This window comes from Lagopus leucura, unplaced genomic scaffold (assembly GCF_019238085.1).
Source record: "Lagopus leucura isolate 7727_CA_CO unplaced genomic scaffold, USGS_WTPT01 Super-Scaffold_100050, whole genome shotgun sequence".
NCBI classification, from domain to species: Eukaryota; Metazoa; Chordata; class Aves; order Galliformes; family Phasianidae; genus Lagopus; species Lagopus leucura.
The window spans coordinates 2255113-2275064 of record NW_024962296.1 but is presented as its reverse complement, the minus strand read 5'-3'; the positions used below and the strand labels follow the sequence as shown (position 1 = coordinate 2275064).

The window sequence follows — 19952 nt, the reverse complement described above, 5'->3', positions numbered from 1 at the left end:
GAGCCCCAGGTCTCCTCACCTTGGTGTTTGGGCACAGCCTGCTCCACGTGGCTGGCTTGGTGATGGAAACCACTCTCGGCTGGGCGAGGTGGAGATGTCTGGTCTGTAAGTAGAATTCAGAACCGGACAGGCGCTGATATAAATCCACCCTTTACTCAGGTAGAGAGGAAACAAGTTTCAAACTGATTGGTGTGTGAGATAAGCTCCTAAACCACAGCAGCTGGATTAGCTGGAGCAGATCTGAGAGCATCAGTGCGTGAACAGCATCATTCTGCGCTGTGCTCTGCTGCAGCTGGGTGTCCTTCCTGCTTGAAGGCCTGGCTTTGGCAGTTGCCAGGAAGTCCTCACCTTTGCTACAGATGGGAAGAAGTGGATGAGATTTTTAGCTCTCTGTTGAGGCATGTGCCTTTCCCATCACTCGGCTTGATTAGGGCAGTGCTGGAGAGCAGAGCCTGTAATGATTTATTGGCAAAGCATACTCTGTTATCTAGATACTTTCTGAGGGCAAAGTAAGCCTAGCAGACCAATTGCGGCGATAGTTTCCTTGAGCAGCAAAGAGCTTTTGGCAGAAATAGTTTGGATTAAACATTAATTGCAAACTGTTGTTCAGGATTGGTCCTTGCTGTTTATAGATTGTGGTGTTCTCACATTTCCAGTCACTCTGAACAGTGTTAGACAGCACAGTATGTTGAAAAGCTTTATGTTAATCAAGAGCAAATACCACATTGTTTGCCCGCCCATATTGACAGTTTTGTTTCAGAAGTCATTTGAAGCTTGTAATTTTGAACATACAGAACCATGACAATTAAATGAACTCGTGCCTGAAAGGCACCGTGGGCAGTTATGGGTCTCACATGTCCCCACGTGCCTTCCGTGCCTGGTGGTGCTTTTCTCCCATGCTGCGTTTTCATTGCCCATGGCTTACTGTTATGTTATTTATCCAGCAGGTTGTGCTGAGTTGGTGTTCTTACGGTGAATTGCCTGTTTCTGGAAACCTCCCAGACAAGGGAAACATGTGGGGAGACCATCGACAAGGCAACAGGATGGGATCATTTCGGTAAGCATGGCAGCGTACAGCTTGTTTCTGTCGTGCATTTAATGACACTGAGCAGTGGGAACTGGCTGGTTCCATTGCGCACATCCTCCTGTGAGAGGGCAGTTTTGGTCAAAGCTGGGAGGTCCTTGTGGAGCTAAGAGGCAAGTTAAGCTCCGTGTAGCTTTCTGCATTTTTATGAAGCTTTGCTCTTTCTTTTTTATTGGCAGTTGCTTTGAGTGTTTCTGCTCCTTCCCTACAGCACCTTTTCTAGTGATGTTTCATTTAGGTGTTGTAAGCTGAGGTGGTGCTGTGCTGTGTGAATAGCCACTCTTAAGACCCAGAGGAGAAATGCCTAATAGTGTGATGCTGATTCTCTTCAGCTGCACTTCTTTCCCTAACTTCAGAAATGCAGTCAGTTTAATTGCACCCGGGATTTTGTGTAAACTTCACTTTAATCTCTTCCATGAGATGAGGTAGACCAGAATATCCCCGTGTGCTTGGCTGTGCTCCTGCACAAGATGTTTCTGAATATCACTGGAGGTGTTGGGAAGATTCATGTGTCTCTGACCTGCAGCATGTGATGTTTTTTAGCTCATATTTCTTTGCTTGTTACTGGATCCTCTGTTTGCAATGGGGATCTGGACAGAAAAAGTAAAGTGGAGACACACAGAGTTAGGGCTTCCCTCCACTCTATGTAATTCTTTCATCCTTTGCTCCCATGTCCACCTCAGTTACTTGAATATCAGCATGATAAATGTGCTTCCTATGACACACCACAGGTTTCTGTAGCGAGGATATTTCAAATAATTGTCCAGCTGTAATGGGTGGAGAAAACTGATCACGTGAACTGCAAAAAACAATGTCCTGTCTTGATGGTGTTGCTGGGAGAGTGGTCATAATCCGTGGCCCTGTTAGTAGTGCTGCTGTGCTGATTCTTCAGTGGATTTAATTGGCATTTTTACTGCGCTGGGTGGGAAATAACCTTGAACAAAGCAATTCTTATGTATGGTGGTGAAGCAGGGGCTTGCACCATGGTAAATCTGTATGCAGTTTGATTACAAATGTGCTTTTTGTTGATAAGCGATTCTATAATGAAACTCCAAGGACTTGCTGTAGCTGCAAAGGAAATGTCCACTGATCTGGGTGGGATTTGGTGTTTCTTTAGAATTATTTACTATTAAGTTTATTTACTGTTCTTTTTTTTTTCATGTGGTGGAGTAGAGCTTAGCTCTACAGGTAGCTCGAAAGAACAAAAAAACCCCAAACATTGGGTTTTGAAAACCTGTATTCAGAGGAAACTTCTTCCTGAGTGGTGGTGTAGAGGGATCAGGAGAGCTCATGGCTCTGTGACTGTAATGTTGGTGCAGGACAGCCTGTCTCGAAGCACGAGTGCAGGATAATTGCACACGCTGATTGTGGGCATGCTCCTGTGAGGCATCTTCAGAGTCTGAACTGACAGCTGTCAGTATTTTGCTGTCTCCAGCACGAGAGGCAAAAAAGAGTCTCAGTAGCGTGTTACTTGAGCATGTCTGGTAGCCTTTGCTTTTGTGTGCCTCGTGACAGTGTGGTACGTTAGCTGTTCATAATATTGCCTGGAGAACTTAAGCTCAAGTTGTTCCTCCCAGGCATGTGCTGGTGGTGGTGCTCCTAAACAAACACACCAGCTGGTGGAACCTTGAACACAGCTGCAGAGCTGTGTGTAGTGCAGGACTATGTGGATTGCTACCATCATTAACCCATTAATATTGCAGGTATTCCCTGTTGAGTGCTTCTGGAAATTGTGCTGAAATGGGAGCACCCAAGTTTACTTTCTCACATCTGTCGTATGCTGCCTCATCTTATACTGCCAAACATCAATATCTTCTGCGGATCTTAGACTGTTACATCACTCTATAAAAAGTTTAGAGAAGAATGTGCTGCTATATAGATTTCAGACTCTAAGCACGTTATGAATAATACTGTCTTTATTTCTACAGTGGGAGCCAAGAAGAAAGGTTTGCTCCCGGGTGGAACAGGGACTATCCTCCTTCCCTTGATAGTCTTGCTCAAGAAAGACACTCTGGCAACTTCTCTGGCAGAGAATCACTTCCTTTTGATATCCAGGCACTCGCAGGCCTCCTCAATCCTCAGTTTGCCAACAGAGAGGAACCTTCTTTCAGCTTTGGAGCTAGAGATGGACCACGTAGTGACTTCAGAGGTGGGGAGGGGCACCACGATTTCAGGGGCAGAGACTTCCCACCGTCTGACTTTCAGAGCAGAGATGAGTCTCAGCTGGATTTCAGAGGCAGGGAGCTACCCCCTTCTGAGTACAGGGGCAGGGACGTGTACCCCGGAGACTTTCGGGAGAGAGAAGGGCCACCTATGGACTTCAGGGGTGGGGACGTTCCTCCAGTGGACTACAGGAACAGGGAGACGTTCCGTATGAACTACAGGGACAGGGAAGCTCATAGCGTGGACTATAGGGGGAGAGACGAGCCTCCGTCTGACTTCAGGGGAAGGGGATCTTTTGATCTGGACTTCAGAGGTCGAGATGGATCTCATTCAGACTTCAGGGCCAGGGATGTGCCCCAGTTAGACTACAGGGGCAGAGACCATTCCTATTCAGACTTCAGAAATAGGGATGTACCCGATTTGGACTTCAGAGGTGTGGGCACCTCTGATTTGGACTTCCGAAACAGAAATGCACCGTCGTCAGATTTCAGAAATAGGCACAGGTCCCGGTCTGATCAGGACTTTAGGAGCAGAGATATGCCTCCTCCTATGGACTTCTCAGACAGGGAAATGCCTCCTGTGGATCAAAGCCTTGTAGATTTTAGACGCAACCAATCTACCATACCTTTAGCGGAAAGAGAGGGCTCTGGTTTAAACACCAGCAAGAGAGAGGAGCCTGCCGTTGGTCTGGAAAGAACTCCTTTTGGTAGTCAGAAAGGTGAATTTCAACACTCGGAAGCACCAGCCAGAGAAGAGGAATCCCTTGGATTGGGTCTCAAAGACAGCGCTTCACACAATTTCCAAAATAGCCGTGGACCTCTTCCTGCTCTTCAGGACCAAGAGGAGCAACCTCAGACCTTTGCTAACAAGCAGCAACAGCAGCAGCAGCAGCAGCTTTCGGGGGGGGAGCAGCAAAGATCCAATTCTGATCTTGGGTTAAAGGGTGAAGATGACCTGGATTTCCTTGGAAGGCAAGATACGGACTACCGAAACATCGAGTATCGTGATGTGGATCACCGGCTGCCTGCGTGTCAGTTGTTTGACTATGAACATGGCAAGTCATTTTCAGAAGGAAAGCCCAGCAAAGACTCTAGGCCCTATAAGAGCCTTCAGGTAGGTGGCTTTGTCAATGGATGTTTTCCTTGAACACGGGTTGTCCAGTGGGTGGAAGGAGCTGGGTGGGACTCTGTGTACAACATCGTTTCTGACCTAACTCACTGGCCTCTGAGCTGAGCCTCTTCCTCCGAGCCATTTTAGTGGGTTTGCTTTCTGTCTTAGAAATACTTTCTTAAGAGAAATGCGGTTTATCAATTGAGAATTGTTACATGTGTGCAAGTAGATCTGGTTCAGAAAGTCCCCAGCTTGAAAATGCCCAGAGAGAGGGAGTTATGAGAGAAGTATTCTGTGGAATACCTTATTTTCTCCTGGGCATCTGCCTGTGGGAGCTGCAGAGACAAGATGCTGGGACAGGTGGACGTAGAACAGTGCAGCTGTTTGCCTTCAGAATCAAGTAGTTAATCTGAGTTAATGATGACTACTGAATTAACAGCTACTATTGAATTCATCTCCTACTTTTGGAAAGCAGGCAGAGGTGGTTTTTTTTTTTTGCTTTTCATGTTTTAAAAACATGGAGATGTATCAGGACAAGGATGGGCTCTTGGTATTTCAGTCCATTCGAGTTGTGTATATTGTGCCTGGACCTGGATCTCATTGCACAGCATGAGAAGCATGCAAAGCTCATTATGCTAATGTTGCAGAGCTCTCTGAATCTTAAACGATGTTATGGTTGAGACATGAGCCATGCTGCTTATAAGCCCTAGTATCCTACCTTGCTTTATTTTGTTATGGTTTGTGTAACTTGTGAGTTAATATGTCTGATTTGTTAAAAAACAAAACAAAACATTTTGGTTGTGTGAACTCAAGGACCAAGATTACCGGACCTGCCCGGAATTTGTGAAGCCAAGCAAGCTCATCCGGCTAGGAGGAGTGCCTGAAACTGCCACGAAGGATGATGTAAGTAGTTGTTCTTCATCCAGAATTCACTGCAGGACTTTCAAAACTTCTATGCAATGTTTCTAAACTTAGCGTTTTCAAGCCTGGTGAGTGTAATTCAGACAGTCTGTCATTTTCCCCAAGGAAAATCCCAATATAGAAATGATCGCAGTGTTATTTTCTTATCTGATTATTCTGCTTTTTTGAGGGCCTGGAAATGCTGATTTATTTTTTTTTTTGCAGTCACATATGTGATGTTGGTGGGCGAAAGCCTCATCCGCCAGACTCTTTTTAACATGCCTTCCTTCCAGGATTGCTTTATATAGAGACAATATTTTTATTACTTCTGGTATTATGTTTGGAGTCTGGAGGACATTTGTGTTTGAGTGAACTTTTTCTTTCTTGGTTACTTGAAAGTGCTGAAATGAGATCTCATGAAGGCAGGAAAGATGTCTCCTGCTCATTTGAGTTGGAAAAAGAAAACATCTAGGCTACGAGGTGAAAGAAGTTATCTTTTCAAAGGCTTCCACTTCTACTTAATATATTTTTTCGGTGACAGCTCCAGACTGGAGAACACCTACACACAGTTTTTGCAAGGTTTAGCTGTGGTGATCAGCTCTTCTGAGGCTTAATACTGAAATCTGGTTAGTAGAGAACTCATGGCAGAAACTGTCCATTAAAGGCGAGTCAGATCTCTCGGACCTTAAATGAGGATCAGAGGGGAGCTGCATGGCTGCAAACAGCATGATAGCACTGCTTGGAGCAGCTGAGGTCTGGTGTAAAGAGTGGTTGCTTGCTTAAAAAAAGCAAGCAATCAAATATTCCCCAAAACTCAAAAAATAGTTCTCAGGTGCTGTGGGAGCTTTATTACGAAAGGATTGTACGCAAGCAAGGATTTCACTTTCTGAGATATTGCTTTGGAGACTGAGTGGATCCTGGTTTTCCTGTAGATCCTCAATGCTTTCCGAGGGCCGGATGGGATGCCTGTGAAGAACTTGCGACTGAAGGATTACAGTTCAGGTGAGAGTGCTTTGCCAGTACTTCTGGTTTGGGGTTTACAAGAGGGTATTTTTCACACCAATATGTACCCAGCTGGTTTCACTAGAGTCACTGATGCTGTAGTTACAGATATTTTGGAATGAAAATGCCCACTGAGTTTCTTATTTGGCTCTTTTGTCTCCGGAATTGGTGGCTGTGCTCACTGTTACTTCAGAGCTTACGTGTGTCCTGGTGCTTCTAGCTATAGGAGCAGCAGGAAAAAAGCAGCAAGGCTGGTTCAATGGCTACCAAGGGTAAAAACAAGAAAAACAAAAAACATTAATTCCCGACAGATTTTTTTCTTTTAATTAATGTGATTCAGTCCTTTTGGATTGTTCTCAGTCTCATTTCTGAGATGTGAGGCTGTGGAACACGTCCTGCACAAATAGTGTCCCTGTGAACAGTGCCCCCCTGATACTCCCTAATGTTTCTCCTTCAGTAACATGAAACTTCACCCTTCTTAGATACGAAAAAAAGAAAAAAAAAAAAAAAGAGAAAGCAGATTTTGTAAGCAAATATCCAAATGCTGGGCCAGAATGCCCTTCTCATATCAAAGAATGGAGTGTTGTTGTAAGTCTGATCAGTGTATATGGGATTCTGAAGAAAGAAATGCTTTGCAAGGCTGCTTTGTGTGAGTTGTACTGGAACAAAGATGCGTGGTGGTAGGAGACGAGGGGTGAGTCTTGGGGAGAGGTTTGGGTTCTGCTAGTAAGGAATGCCTGGAAACAGGAGGACCCTCTGAAGTTACCTCTCCTGTTCTGATGGTAGCAAACAGCTTCTGCTCCAAAATACATTTCTGTCATTTTCCAAAGAGAAGAAAAACGGCAGAGCTGTTTCCATTGTCTCTTTCTAAACCAAGGAAAGCAGAGGCTTCTACTGTCGTCAGTGCTTTTCCATATTACCAGTATGGGTTGCACGTGGAGCAGCCGGAATCCTTCGTGTCAATGCTTGATATAAAGGCTTCCTGAGTGTTCAGTAGCTGGGGACAGAAACTGGGGCAGTTGGGTATTTCTCAAGTATATTTTTGTTTCTGGAAGCCGTCAAAGGAGATTTCACAACCTTCTCACGAACCTTTGAACTAAAGAACACTTGAGTTACATAATCTGGTCTGGCCCAACAAACATGGCTTAAAGGGCGTGATGTTTCTTGCTTCCTTTCCTCTTTGCTAAACGCAGCACAGCGTGGCTGTCGGCCATGCAGCACCGAGCACAGCCTCACCACTGCAGCACGTTCCCTTTGTGCCCTCCTCGATGTGATTTGCCAGTGGCTGATTTTCTGAAACAAGTAACTTTTCAGTAATAAATCACTTGAACTGGGGATGTTTCTGTAAGTCTCTTCCTTGCGTTCGTTACTATGACTTAGTGCCAGAATCACTGCCCTCATTAGAGAACCATTGTGTTTTACCCATTCCCAGTTTCAGAGGTGACCATCTGAGAGGTGGTGCCTGGTGTTCGGTGTGGAAGCCCTCACATCTGCTGATGGTCACATATAGAATGAGAGCTACAGCTTTCCTGGTATCTCTGTAGAAGCTGCATTCTGTTTCAGTCTATCTCAGATTTTATTTTATTATAAAGTTTTCCCAGCTTGCAAAAGTGAGGGGAGGAGGAATGAAGTTAAAACCAGCTCATATTTTGTGAGCTATTTAAAGCCAGCATTTAACCTTGTCCTTTCAACATCAGTAATTTAAGCACTGTAGTGCTATTCTAGGTTATATTGATGCTTCAAAGACTGTTTTGCATCATGTCCTGAGGCTGCAAATGCAGCTACTAATTTAAACAGCTTTCTGATCCTCGTTACACAAGATGGATGTACATTTAGGACAGAAAAAGCTTCCTGGGTTGTGTAAACGTTTACTTGAAATTGGGTAACGAGAAGCCGTAGTAAAGTTAATCCAGCTTTTGCATGAGGTTATCCTGTGGAGAAACGTGCAGAATTGAGTTCATCTGAACTTCGGATAAGCTAATCCTGTTGGAAAGTAGAGGCCAGTCTTGTGCTGAATGTGGCTTTCACAGTGGAGTGGGGTGTAAATGAAGAGTTAAAAGCAAACCTCCTGGATCGCTCATGTCTCTGATCAACCTGGGCCCCCTGGCTGCCTGCATGTATTGGTTCAGTGCTGCCACAGCAGCAGCCTGGCTCAGAAGAGCAGGTTGTATAATTCTGAGCGCTGTCCAGAAATGTTAAAAATAACATTAATCATGTGTGCATGTACTTCGTGTTGAGTGTGTTTGGGAGAGAAGAATGCCTGCAGCTGCTGGAGAACAAAACCAGCCATAACAAATAGCACGCAATTAACTTGAAAGAGGCGAGGTTCAGATCAGTTTCACAAGGACACGATGCTTTTCATAAGGATGATCTCAGCAGCTTCAATGCGATGATTCCGCTGGGGGATCTTCCTCAAGGCTCTGTTCTGAGAGAAGATACATGGTTGGCTTTTCTGGGGGGGAAAAAAAGCAGTTCTTTACAAACACCTTTCTTTTTACATACTGGAAGTGCTGAGGGAGGTGCGTTTTCTGTGAAGGTTGTGCTAAGCCTTGGAACGCTGTTCTTAGTGTGCCTGCTGGGGTTTTGATATGCATGCAAGCTGTTTATTCTTTAGATTGTTTGGTCTCTGAGGTGCACAGACTGTAACGCTTTCTAGATGTTGAAAAGGTGGCGAACAGAGAGACCTTAAGAAGCAGCAGGTATTTCTGTTTGAATCAAAGAGGCGGGTGTTTGCAGACAATCAGAAAACATCAAAGTGGAATTTCACTGGAATACCAAGTGCAGTGTTATCTCATGTTTCCTTGTGTCTGTAAGCTGTCTCAGATCTTTTGAATTGGTGCCTGTACGTTTGGGCTGAAAGTAGCATCATCAGTTTGTTGGGGGGAAAAGGGTTTCTTCCAACATCGTGTTAAACATTGGCAGAACTATTAGGTTGTTGGCTTAGCTTCCAGCTTCTCCTTTCGAGTGTGTTTGAGCTGGTCTGTTTGATTAATCATTACAAAGCATAAAACTGGAGGTGATGGGGGAATTTTGCCAAAGTCCATCACTTGCTTCAGCTTCATGTCTCCTGGTGCCTCTTGCTGCCCACTGCTGTTGCAGAGCTGCAGATGCATCGCTTCTTTGGTAGGTGCTAACAGTGCTGACTTGGAGCTTATCAGACAGCTCCTGTTGGTGCTTGTGAGCTCCCCAGCTGGAAGTTCCTGTCTTTGATTTCAAGGCTTCCTGATGGTCCTCTTGCCACAGGGCTGTTGGTGCTGTGCGATAGCACCAGGCTGTCAGTCCTTCTCCTGTCAGTCTGGGAACTTGGAATCATAGAATCACAAGGTTGGAAAGGACCTACAAGATCTTCTAGTCCATCCTCCATTACCATTACCATCCTCCCATTACCATTGCTAGCACAAGCAACTTGTGGCAGCACTGACAAAAACTTGAAGCTGACACCTTTTGGCATTCAGGGAATCTAATATGTATGCACTTTGTCCCTGTTTTGATTTCCGTTGTATTTTAAATTTACATGCTGCCTCGTTCTCATCAAGCTCTATTTCTGATTTTCTGACTAACATCAAACATAGGCAAAATCTGAGAAGTGATCCTGAGTGTTTGATGTGCACAGAGCACTTTGGGTGAATGCATACATATGTCCCAGGAAAGAGAGTGTGCAGTGCTATCTTTGTCCTAAAGCTTCTGCTGAGTTGTTCCCCCTTCGAGAGATGCTGCAGTGGTGTCCAAGTAATAAATGAAAGCATGAGGCGTGCTCTGGGCCCTCTGCTCAGATTGTTTTCCTGGATGCAGTCTGCAGTTGCCAATCTTGCAATGTGCTTTCCAGCCAGGATTCACAGTTGGAAAAAGCTGTTTAGAGAAAGTGAGCCTTTGTTGGCAGCACATAAGATGTTCCTTGTGGACTCCAGGAGCGCATCTGGGGAACTGATCGGAGTCTTTGCTGATCTGGGAGAGATGGAGAGCAGCATGATCTGAGAGGAGCTCGGTGGGCTTGCAGGGAGTAGGTGAGCTGGGCTCAACTGGGGGCAGCGGGTCTTCCCAGCCCTTTTGTGCACCCTCTGTGTTACTGCAGCACTTCAGAAATTGGCTGATTTGGGTTTTTTATCCCTCTGCTGAGTATTTACTTTTGCATTCCCGCATCCCTGACCAGCTTAGCAACGTCTTCATGGCAGCTGCCTGCTCAGTTCTGAAAAGCTTTTGTTCTATCCAGTACCATCGGCATCAGACATAATTCACTGCTGATTTAGCCACCTATGTGCACTGGCATTTATTTATTGTTTGAGATTTGTGGCCCTTATGTTGTAGGTGCCTGGAGCTGCGCCCTGTTCCTCTCTTTGTTAAACTTAATGCAGTTTTTCTAGGGCTTTGCCAAGGGACTCTAACTTGGTCTTGCTAAGCTCTGCCACACTGGTACCCTGCTATACATTTTAATAATTAATATTTGAAAATTTTAATATTAAGACCTTTAGGTAAACCTATAAAAAATACCTTTTGGTTTTCTTTTTTTTTTTCCCCCAAGTGCAGTCATTTTTTGTCTGTATCAGAACAACGAATCATTGTTTGCAGGAATATTCCAAGTAGGCCCTGAAATTTAAAATGGCATTCTTTACAACATTTAATTTTAGTCAAACTTATAATTTAAAATCCAGAAATGTGTACTTCCTGATGGAGAAACTGACGCAGATCTCAAATGATGCACCCCTCCATACGAGGCATTAGGACTCCATTCTTTAGGGCTGGGGTGCAAGGCCAGGTGAGATCTGATCAGAGTGAGTTCTCTTCTCAAAGCAGAGCTCTTGTTGTGGATGAGAGCATGGCTGTGCTTGTGTCTGGCCCACCTGTAGCTGAGCCTTAGGTCGCTCCCAGTGGCTGTACATACACCCAAGGTTGGGGCAGTGATGCCCTAGGAGGTCGGGACTGCTGGTGAAGTACTTCAGTGCAGCTTCCAGCCTTGGGAAGGGCAGAGGAGCTGAACTGTTCTGCACAGAGAGGGGCTGTTTCTGCAGGCATGCAGCCATGCACCTCCATTCTGAAGCTAGCTCTTTAGTTTCCTTACAAGGCTGACGCAGTGCCCTCAGGCAAACCCCTGGGAAGGGTGGTTTTGTGGCCAGCTCATGGCTTCCTCATGAAGACAGCTTGTACCAACCCTATGGAGTTTGATTAGAGCAGGTCTCACAAAGACTTACATCCTTCAGTTTGCTACAAAGAGCGTGCCATGGGATGACATGACATGTCTCTAATACACGCTGTGCTCCAGAGGTGCCTGTTGTGTTAATTGTGCAGAACACAACTTGGCTCACCATTAAGGCTGGCACTACAGCACACTGGAAGCCTCCTGCTAAGGCTTGACCAAGTCAGCTGCTTATCTCCAGAGCTCTTGGTTCTGCAGGGCTTGTCTTTGAGGAGGTAGGGGAATGCTGTCGGTGCCGAGTCTTGTCTGTAGCCAAAGTAGCCTGACCAGGACTGAAAAAGGACCTAGGTTTCCCAGCTGTGGGGGCAGTAGGTTTTTGGCTAGTCTTGCCTAATTTTAGGGCAGCACAGGCAAAAGGCATTCTTGCTAGGCTGTCTTCGTCTGTGATGCGATGGCTTAGGAAGTGAGAAGTATGACTGATGAAGTTGGTGTTTGCAATAGTGATTGACCTTGGTTCATGATTTACAGCATGCTCAACAGAGGAAGAAACAAACAGTCATCCATAAAACATGATCACAGCCCTTTTGACATGCACAGTCCTTCTCTATGACTGCTTTTAGAAATATGTTCAGCTTTTATTTATTTTTTGCATCTCTAATGTAAAACTTCAAGGCTTCTCACACCATGCTGACTTAATTGGATTAATTGCTTTTCTGAGTCGTTTGTGCTAAATGGCAGGTGCTGGAGGCCTTCGTACACATTGCCAGCATTTAAAAACCCATTTCTTCTCTGTGAAACCTCCCCAGGTAGGCAGCTTCCAGTCCTCTCATAGAGTTCTGCGGTGGCCCAACCTTCCTTAGGTTCCTCAATTCTGTACAAACATCACGTAGTAATGTGTCTCTAATAAAGTTGTGATGTCTTACGTTGTGGGTTTTTCCTCACTTCACCAGTGTATTGGCTGCTGCCCTGTAGGCCAAGAGGGCAGCCATTTGGTGCTCTGAGTGCTCTGCCACAGCCCCTGCAATTTATGGGGCACTGTAGACTGACCACATGTTGGGAGCGTGTCTCGAGGAGATCCTTCCTTCTGGATGGAGGGAGAAAGATGGACTGTGGCATCATACCTTTCACAATACAGCTGCATTTCATATTTTCTGGTTTCAGTGTTGTTTTCTTGTGCAGCACTGTCATGAATGAGTGCATGAGAGTATGATTTTCTTATACAGAGGGACGAGATGACGTGACCACCTTTTTTCCAGGAACCAGGTGTGGCTTGTGTACCCTCAGCCTTTGAAATGAACTGGGGACATGGCTTTTTGTGGATTATTCTCTTTATTATTCAACAGCGAGCTTTTCCAATACAGCTCTTCAGCTTCAGTATCTCTGAAGACCAATTTATCTGTGCAGAAAAGAATCCTGACAAAGTGATGGAAGCTCTGAATCTACCAGCTGGTATTGAGAGCGCTCTTGCTTTTGGCTTCTGAGTGTGTGTGTGTGTGTGTGTGTGTGTTAGCAGAGATTGATTGCTGGCTGCTCCTTGCAGGGTGCCCTCCTGATGTTCACACCCTGCGGTCAGCTTCATTTTCTCTGCTCCCTGCAGCAGGCACTGCTCTGCCTTGTTGCATGGTAGGACTTGTTGTGTGCACACAGTGCCTAGTCAGAGGTGCTGGCTTCTTGGAGGCTTTAGGTGTATCATACCTGGTAATGACAGAGCACTGTAGCAGTACAGAAATATGGAGAGTCCTATATTTCCCAACATTTCCTTGAGAGGAGGTATTCACTTTTTGGTATGGATGACTTCACAGGCTTCCAAAGCCTCCTGTTCTAGGTGACCTCTGTCTGCACCTTGCCTTGGACACATTTCTGTGTGGGGTGATGGGTGTGCTGCCAAAACCTCCCACAAAAGCAGGTTCTTTCTGTGAGAAATGTTCAAAACCCAGTGTCCACAGCTGTGAAGACCAGTGTGTGAGACTGCAGATCCCTTGAAGGATAGCAGAAGTCATAGAATAAAATAGGATATTGGAACTTGGAAGAGATCCATAAGGATCATCAAGTCCAACTCCAAGATGCCTTGTCAGCCCATGAGGGAAGTCCTTCATATTCACCCCACACTTTATGCTATTGTTGCCTTTGAAAGCAGTGCAGCTTTCTTCTCTGACCCGATGTTCTGTTCTGCCATGCTGTCTCTGGGAAGAGCAAGCACCAACATCATCCTTGCATTGGCAGGCTGGCTTTGCTAAGGGAGACACCATCATTGTCTTCTTCCCTCAGGCTGCCTGGCCCCATCTGGCAGATGCAGGTGTGAGTGATGGCAGAGCAGAGGCCCCCAGCGTGTCTGCATCTGGCCCAGCTGTAAAGTTACAGCAGGTTGCCAGAAGACTGTGTACTAACAGAGCTACTTTAATAGGAAACCACTGTTGTTCCTTTCTTCCAGCTGTAGGAGAGGCTCTTTGTACTGCAGCACAAGGGACAGGAGCTTTCTAGCAGTTGTTTTCAAGAAAGCAGTGACATTTCACGTTGGATGTTTGCTAATCCCCTGCTCTGGTAAGGAGGGTGGTAATGTGATGCTGCATGTGCATTCTTAGAACGGAGGAGCTGGATCAGCTTTCTTGAGTTGGATACCTTTGCCATGTTGCCATCGTGCCTTCTTTCCCAAAGTATCTTCAGTTTGGCATAGACCACAGCCACTCTTGTTATGTGATCTTTTCGTTTGGCCTCCCAGAACTCCAGAGAGATATTTCTGATGTCTCCATGCTGCCTACAGCACGTATCAGAAGAACGTTATGGTTTTGTTTTGTTTGGATCTTGGATGTTACAGACTATCATGAAATAACACATTGCTATGTATCAGTTGTTCAGCAGAAATTTTGCCTGTATAGAAGCAAGTCTTATTTTAAATCACAAGTCTTTGATATTTTTATTCAAATCCAAAGAAGGTAATTTTAAGTCACGCGTTCAGGATTTTTAGCCCAACCGTGGATGCTAACAAGGACCTGCTATTTGTTGTCAAAATTCCTTTCACTAAAAGGCATGTTTAAAAGCAAAACATCTCTTATTCAAATGTTTGTACAGCAGCTTCCTGGTGCTTTAAATGTATCCTTACTCCTAAGTACTAGCAGATCACTGTTGTTTCCAGTGTAGAAAACAACCAAGCATGCTTTGGAAACATCCAGAGAGGACTGTGCATACACAGGGTGAACCAACTCAACCACTGCGTGAGTTCAAGTGCTGGAGGACCGTTGCATACTCCTCTTGGAATGTTTATGTGGGCAGTGTAACAAACTCTCCAGCAACGTGCTGATTTGGTTTTTTTGTGTGTATTTTTGACAGCGAATCCATGTTGATCACAAATATTTCCAAGACACACAGCTTTCCTTACTCCATTCTACCCTTTTTGTAGGTCCCCTGACAGTGGCTTTATGATAAGCAGCAAGTGAAGGATCTAATTAAGAAGATACCAAACCTTATAGCTTCACGTGAAGCGTTGTGAGTGAATTTATGCCACCTCGAGTCACAAAGCCGTGCTGTAGTCATTAGCAGTGATTCTGCTTTGCCACTGCAATTGCTTTGGTTTTATCACTAAGACCTGAAGACTGCCATTGGGTGCCCCATGGCTCTGATGTGCAAGGAAGGACAGCTTCCCTTGGGATGCCTATTGTCAGTCCCTGCTCTGTCCCATGCATCTGCCCAGATCCCCTGTTCTGCTGCTACTGGATTGCTGTGTTCTGATGGGCAAATTGTGTGTAGGCTTCAAGGGGAAAACAGTGTGAGCTCAGCAGTGGCAGCACAGAGAGCTGACCCAGCCCTGCAGAGGAGGCAGGGCAGCCAGCAGCAGCCTCTGCAGCCCACCTCAGGGTGCTCGGTTTGGTTTCAGGAGTTGTCCCCTGGGTAATGTGATTATTGCCAGCGGCGGGGAAAAGATGCGCTGTAGCAGAGCTGCTGATCCGCTGGCCTCCATTTCAGTGGGCTTTCCAGCACGGTGTGAAATGGAAGGGTGCTCTCATGGAACTGTGGCAGCAGCTCCAGACCTCCCTCTCCCATCGTTGTTGTGGCTGTGATGGAGGCCAGCCTGTGCACTGCAGCACTGCATTCCTGTGCAACCCAACCACGAGACGTGAACATCTGGCCTGGAGCAGCTTTCTGGCAGGGTCTGGGGTTGCAGTTTCTGGTTTTGGTTCTTATCCTATGTATTATTGTAGCAGTGCTGCTTAGTTGCACTGAGTTTGGTGGGGAGGGTGGAGAAAGGAGAGTATACAAGGAAAACCACAGTGAGCTGCCTCTTCACTGTCTCTGTGTGATGCATGGGGTGGTTCTGCAGCATACAGACTTCCGAGCGCAGTGTTTCTCTCCACTGCCTCGCATCTAGTGCTGGGCTCACTGGTGTCATGCTGCATTACAGCCATGTCTGAAGCACTCGTTCGTTTCATCAGGACTTGGGTGCAAACTGTCTCTCGTGCTGAAGAGTGCAAACTTCTGCAGTCGTGCTTTTGGGCTCTGGGGTACCCTTACTTCATATGCACATAGGAATAAGACAGCACCCTGAGCCTGGCATGCTGATTGCAGCAGCTCTTGAAAATCCTCCCTGTGAACAGGAATCAGGGGTCTAGAGGCTGACAGCATTCAAACAACTCTGTTTTAAATAGGAGGGAGAGAAGTGGCTCTGGATTTGAATAGGACTTTAAAACACACTACGTGAGCCTGCGTACCATGCCATAAGGCAGTGGGTCCCTGCCCGGAATGCAAACCATGCTCCAGCAAGGGGCAGCACTGCTCCTGGAGAGCAGCTCTCTGCTGCTGAGCAGGCATTGCTTTGTTGTCCCAGGCCGTGGAGTGTGGCTGGAACTGCAGAGCACTCTGGAAGCAGGTCAGCAAATTTGCTTTTTTTTTGTCATTTCTGCCATCTGAAACTGTACATTGAGTTCCAGGTGCCTACTTCATGTAGCAGCATCAAGTGGCTGTTGCTGCTTTCCCCACTGATGATATACTGCCGGCTGGCCTCTTTCACTGAGCTGAAGTGCAGCACTCGTACATTTCCCTCCAGCATACTCGTATTGGCACAACTGATGTGTGGTGGGGAAATGAACTCCTGTGTGAAGTAGAATTGGAGCTGGATTCAGATTGGAATCCTGTTGTAGCAGTAAATGTGCAAAGGAATGTGGTGTTAGGTGTGTGAAGAGCTCCCGGAATAAAACACAGTAGGGTTTGGCGATGGAATAGTTTTGTACGGCCTTGTCTCTGTAACTGGTTAACTTTGAAGATGGTAAGAGAAGAAACAGAAAGAAAAATGGGTGAGTGCAGCAAGTGACCTTTGGAGTAACTTTGGAGGGCCACGGAAGCTGTGTTCTGGCAGACTGGAATGCCTTGACAGGGAGAAGTGTGTGTGGGTTTACGTTGCCATGGAAGGTTGAAGCAGCGGTAACCAGATGCATACCTGGGCTGAATGTGTCTGTGTTAAGACATGCATCCTTAGGAGGGAGAAGAGCTCTTCCCCTGCGCAGCGAGATGCCTAAAATGGTGCAACCCACATACAGCACAGCTTTCCTCTCACCCCTGACCAGGAGCAGGAGGAGGGAACCAAGCTTTCCCCTTTCTGTGTTCGCATGTAGAGGCATGCCAGCCCACAGTCATCTGGAAAACACTGTTCTGGAGTGAGGTGGCCTTGGTACGTGAAGAGAGAGGTTGTGACTGTAGGTTGTTGCTCAGCTTTTCTCGGAGTTCCTTGCAACAGCAAGGATGGCTCTTGGGATGGCCTTAACTTCTGTAGTGCTCACCCTGCACTTTGCCATGGGCCAGAACGTTTTGGTGCAGGTAACTGGAGTAGAAATCAACAGGAAGCAAGAAGAGTAAAGCATCTCTGGTTTCTCGCGTCTGGTTTCTTGGGGGAGGATCTTAAGTTCCCACACTCTCTTAACTAAGCGTACAATAACATCTATTGGAAATAAAATGCCAGAATGAGAAAGCTGAAGTTATGATTCCTGCTCCACTGTGCTGTTTCATAATGCAAGAAATGGACTTCAGCAAAGAACAGGTGTTGGAGGGAAAATAGCAAAGGTAATAGAATCGTGGTAGTTCTTTCTGAAATACTGCCCAAATTAAAATGCTGGCCATTTGTGTGAAATACATTCGCAGCAAGGTGCTTTGGAATGACTTACCAACGCTTGCTTTGGAGAGCACTGCCCCCAGGGCAGTACAAGACGTGAAATGAGCATGGAAAATCACTGTGCCTTACAGAAAGAAGAAAAAAAAGCTATTATTTCTTGCCCTAAGGAAGGGTGTGCCTGTCACTGGGTTGTGCAAGGGGAAGTGGGAACGCTGCGCTATTAAAATTCATGATCAACTGCAGTTAGTCATCATCCAGCTAGTCCCTGGTTTCTCTCCTTTTCATTTTGGAGCAGAGGGGTGGTGGTTAGAGGGTTTGTCACTGGAGGGAGAGGGAAATTGAATATTGAATGTGGCTTTCTTTATGACAAGGCACTAACTTGACTCCCGTCTGTATTTAAATGCTGTCCCCAGGTTACGACTATCGCTATGTCTGCGTGGAGTTTTCACTCTTGGAAGAGGCCATCGGATGCATGGAAGCCAACCAGGTTGCTTTACACTTCGGTCAATGCTGCTAGAAGATTTTGTTGTTTTTTTTTTTTTTTTTTTTTTTTTTTTTTTTTGGTGGGGTGGTGGAAAGCCAATGAGGTTTTGTGTTTCTTTGAACCGTTCAAAGGAGGATCTGTTCTTGTATAATGCACAAGGCTGTGGTTTAAATATTGTTTCCGGAACTTTGTAAAAGGCTTAGAAATGCCAGTGTGAGAGAGCTGCCAGACACTGAATGGTCCTCCCTCCTCCCTGGCATATGTCAGCACACTGGCTGGATTGAGGCTGGGAGCTGACAGGCTCCTCAAGTAGGTTTTGGCCCTGATACTTTTGTAGTCACACTGAAATGCAGTTGGAAAGAGCTCTGCTAGCATTAACTGCCTCCCCCGGCTGTGCGTGCGCACACATGTGATTGTAGGTGAGCGCTCTAGTATGCAGCTCTGAGCTGACTTTCCATATGCCTCATGCGTGGGAAAGATTCTTAATTGTGCATCTCCCCCATCTCTGTCCTTTGCCAAGCTGGCGTTGCAGACATGAGGACTACCCTACGTTCAGTTGCACCTGGTAAATCTGAGCATTTCCAGTCCTTAAAAGTGCTTGATGGATTAAATCTCCCGTGAAGAAGTTCCCAAGGGGAGCCTGCTGTGACCTGATATTTGAGGCTAGAGCTGTGGGCTACTAGACAGAAGCGAGATGCAGAACACTTGTTAGATAAAAGATCATTTCCATTTCACACCAGCCTGTCTGTGCCTTGGAACTGTGGGTGAGGGCTCACCCAAGAAAAACAATCGATTCCCATATCTTTGCTACATCCCTCACATCTCCTCTCTTGCTGCCTTCTTCCTCCTAATTTGCCTGAGTAAGAATTGAGATCAGTAATCAAAAGCCTTTTTTTACCTGAGTCCCGTGTCTCGCTGTCATGGGAGGAGAGTCATGAGTCGGATTCCGAGCTGTGCAAGTGCACAAATGTGCTTACACTTAATGAGTCTTCACAGCTGGGGTTTCAGAGGTCCCACTAAGCACTTGCATTTGCCTCTATTTTCAGTTACAGAGGTATTGCAACTTAGAAAAACGTTTTACAGAAATAATTCTGTTGCTGGGAAAGAGCCTGGCGCATTCTTACAGGATGGTGGAAGGCGGAGCACAGCTAGAGAAGGCTCCAGAATTATTCATTGCTTTTTACCATCAGTAACAACTTTTGTCTTCCCTTCAGTGTTGCAACAACTCCTAGTTTACTATGTTGTCACTGAGAAATACATCATTACGTGTGTCACTCCCTTTAACCAAATGCCTCTGCATAGCCTCTCCCTAGCTCTCCCCACATGAAATGATGTCTCTCTGTGCAAGTGCCATTCCCAAATACACAGAGGTGTGGAGTTTGAGAATTCCTCCACTTCCCATTGTTAATATCTCCTTTCCCCCTTCTGCTTGAACATCCTAATGTATTTGGCAGGTGCTTGACTTAGATTAGGTCCTTTGCTATGGCAGAGAGCCTGTAAGCAGCAGGCCCTAAACTGGACAGAGTACCTTAAGATCACCAGTAAATCTGTGTGCACGTGAGGAAGTGCTGACTGGCCTTCAACCAGCAGTTAGGGTAGGCCTTCAGACTGGGTGATTATAAACCCTTTTTCCTTTTAGTTAAGGAATATATAAACAAAGGCTTGTATCTGGCTTGCTGCCAGGGAAGAAGCTAACTTTTAAGTTCTCAGTGAAACCCAAATAGAGATATTCAGAAAGGGAGTGGTGTGACTCGGTTGTCCTTAGACAATGGATAGCCCATGTTAGAGCCTTCCAGGGTGGAGGTGTAAGATCACTTCTGGAGACTGGCAGTTTGTGTGGATTTCTACAAGATGCAAGACCTAAACCTGTGTTAGCTGGAGCTCAGTCTCTGATAGTTCAGTTATTTTCAGAAGGTTATCGACTCTTCTGTCAAATTTAATCACTGGTGACAGCATAAATAGTGAAGCAGTGTCAGCCCAC

At 45.9% G+C, this 19952-nt stretch overlaps 1 protein-coding gene across 2 annotated transcripts in view; it reads left to right on the top strand.

Annotated features, from left to right (window-relative positions):
* RBM6 (RNA binding motif protein 6) overlaps window positions 1-19952 on the top strand; it is a 53672-nt gene that overhangs the window by 3285 nt on the left and 30435 nt on the right. Inside the window, exons 2-6 of one of the 2 annotated variants that reach the window (XM_042885416.1) lie at window positions 945-1057; window positions 3013-4360; window positions 5171-5260; window positions 6190-6259; window positions 17901-17974. In XM_042885416.1, the coding sequence (XP_042741350.1) occupies window positions 1014-1057; window positions 3013-4360; window positions 5171-5260; window positions 6190-6259; window positions 17901-17974 (1626 nt within the window). In that variant the 5' untranslated portion in view covers window positions 945-1013. The remainder of the gene's footprint in view (window positions 1-944; window positions 1058-3012; window positions 4361-5170; window positions 5261-6189; window positions 6260-17900; window positions 17975-19952) is intronic. The other variant, XM_042885418.1, reaches the window with a different exon arrangement.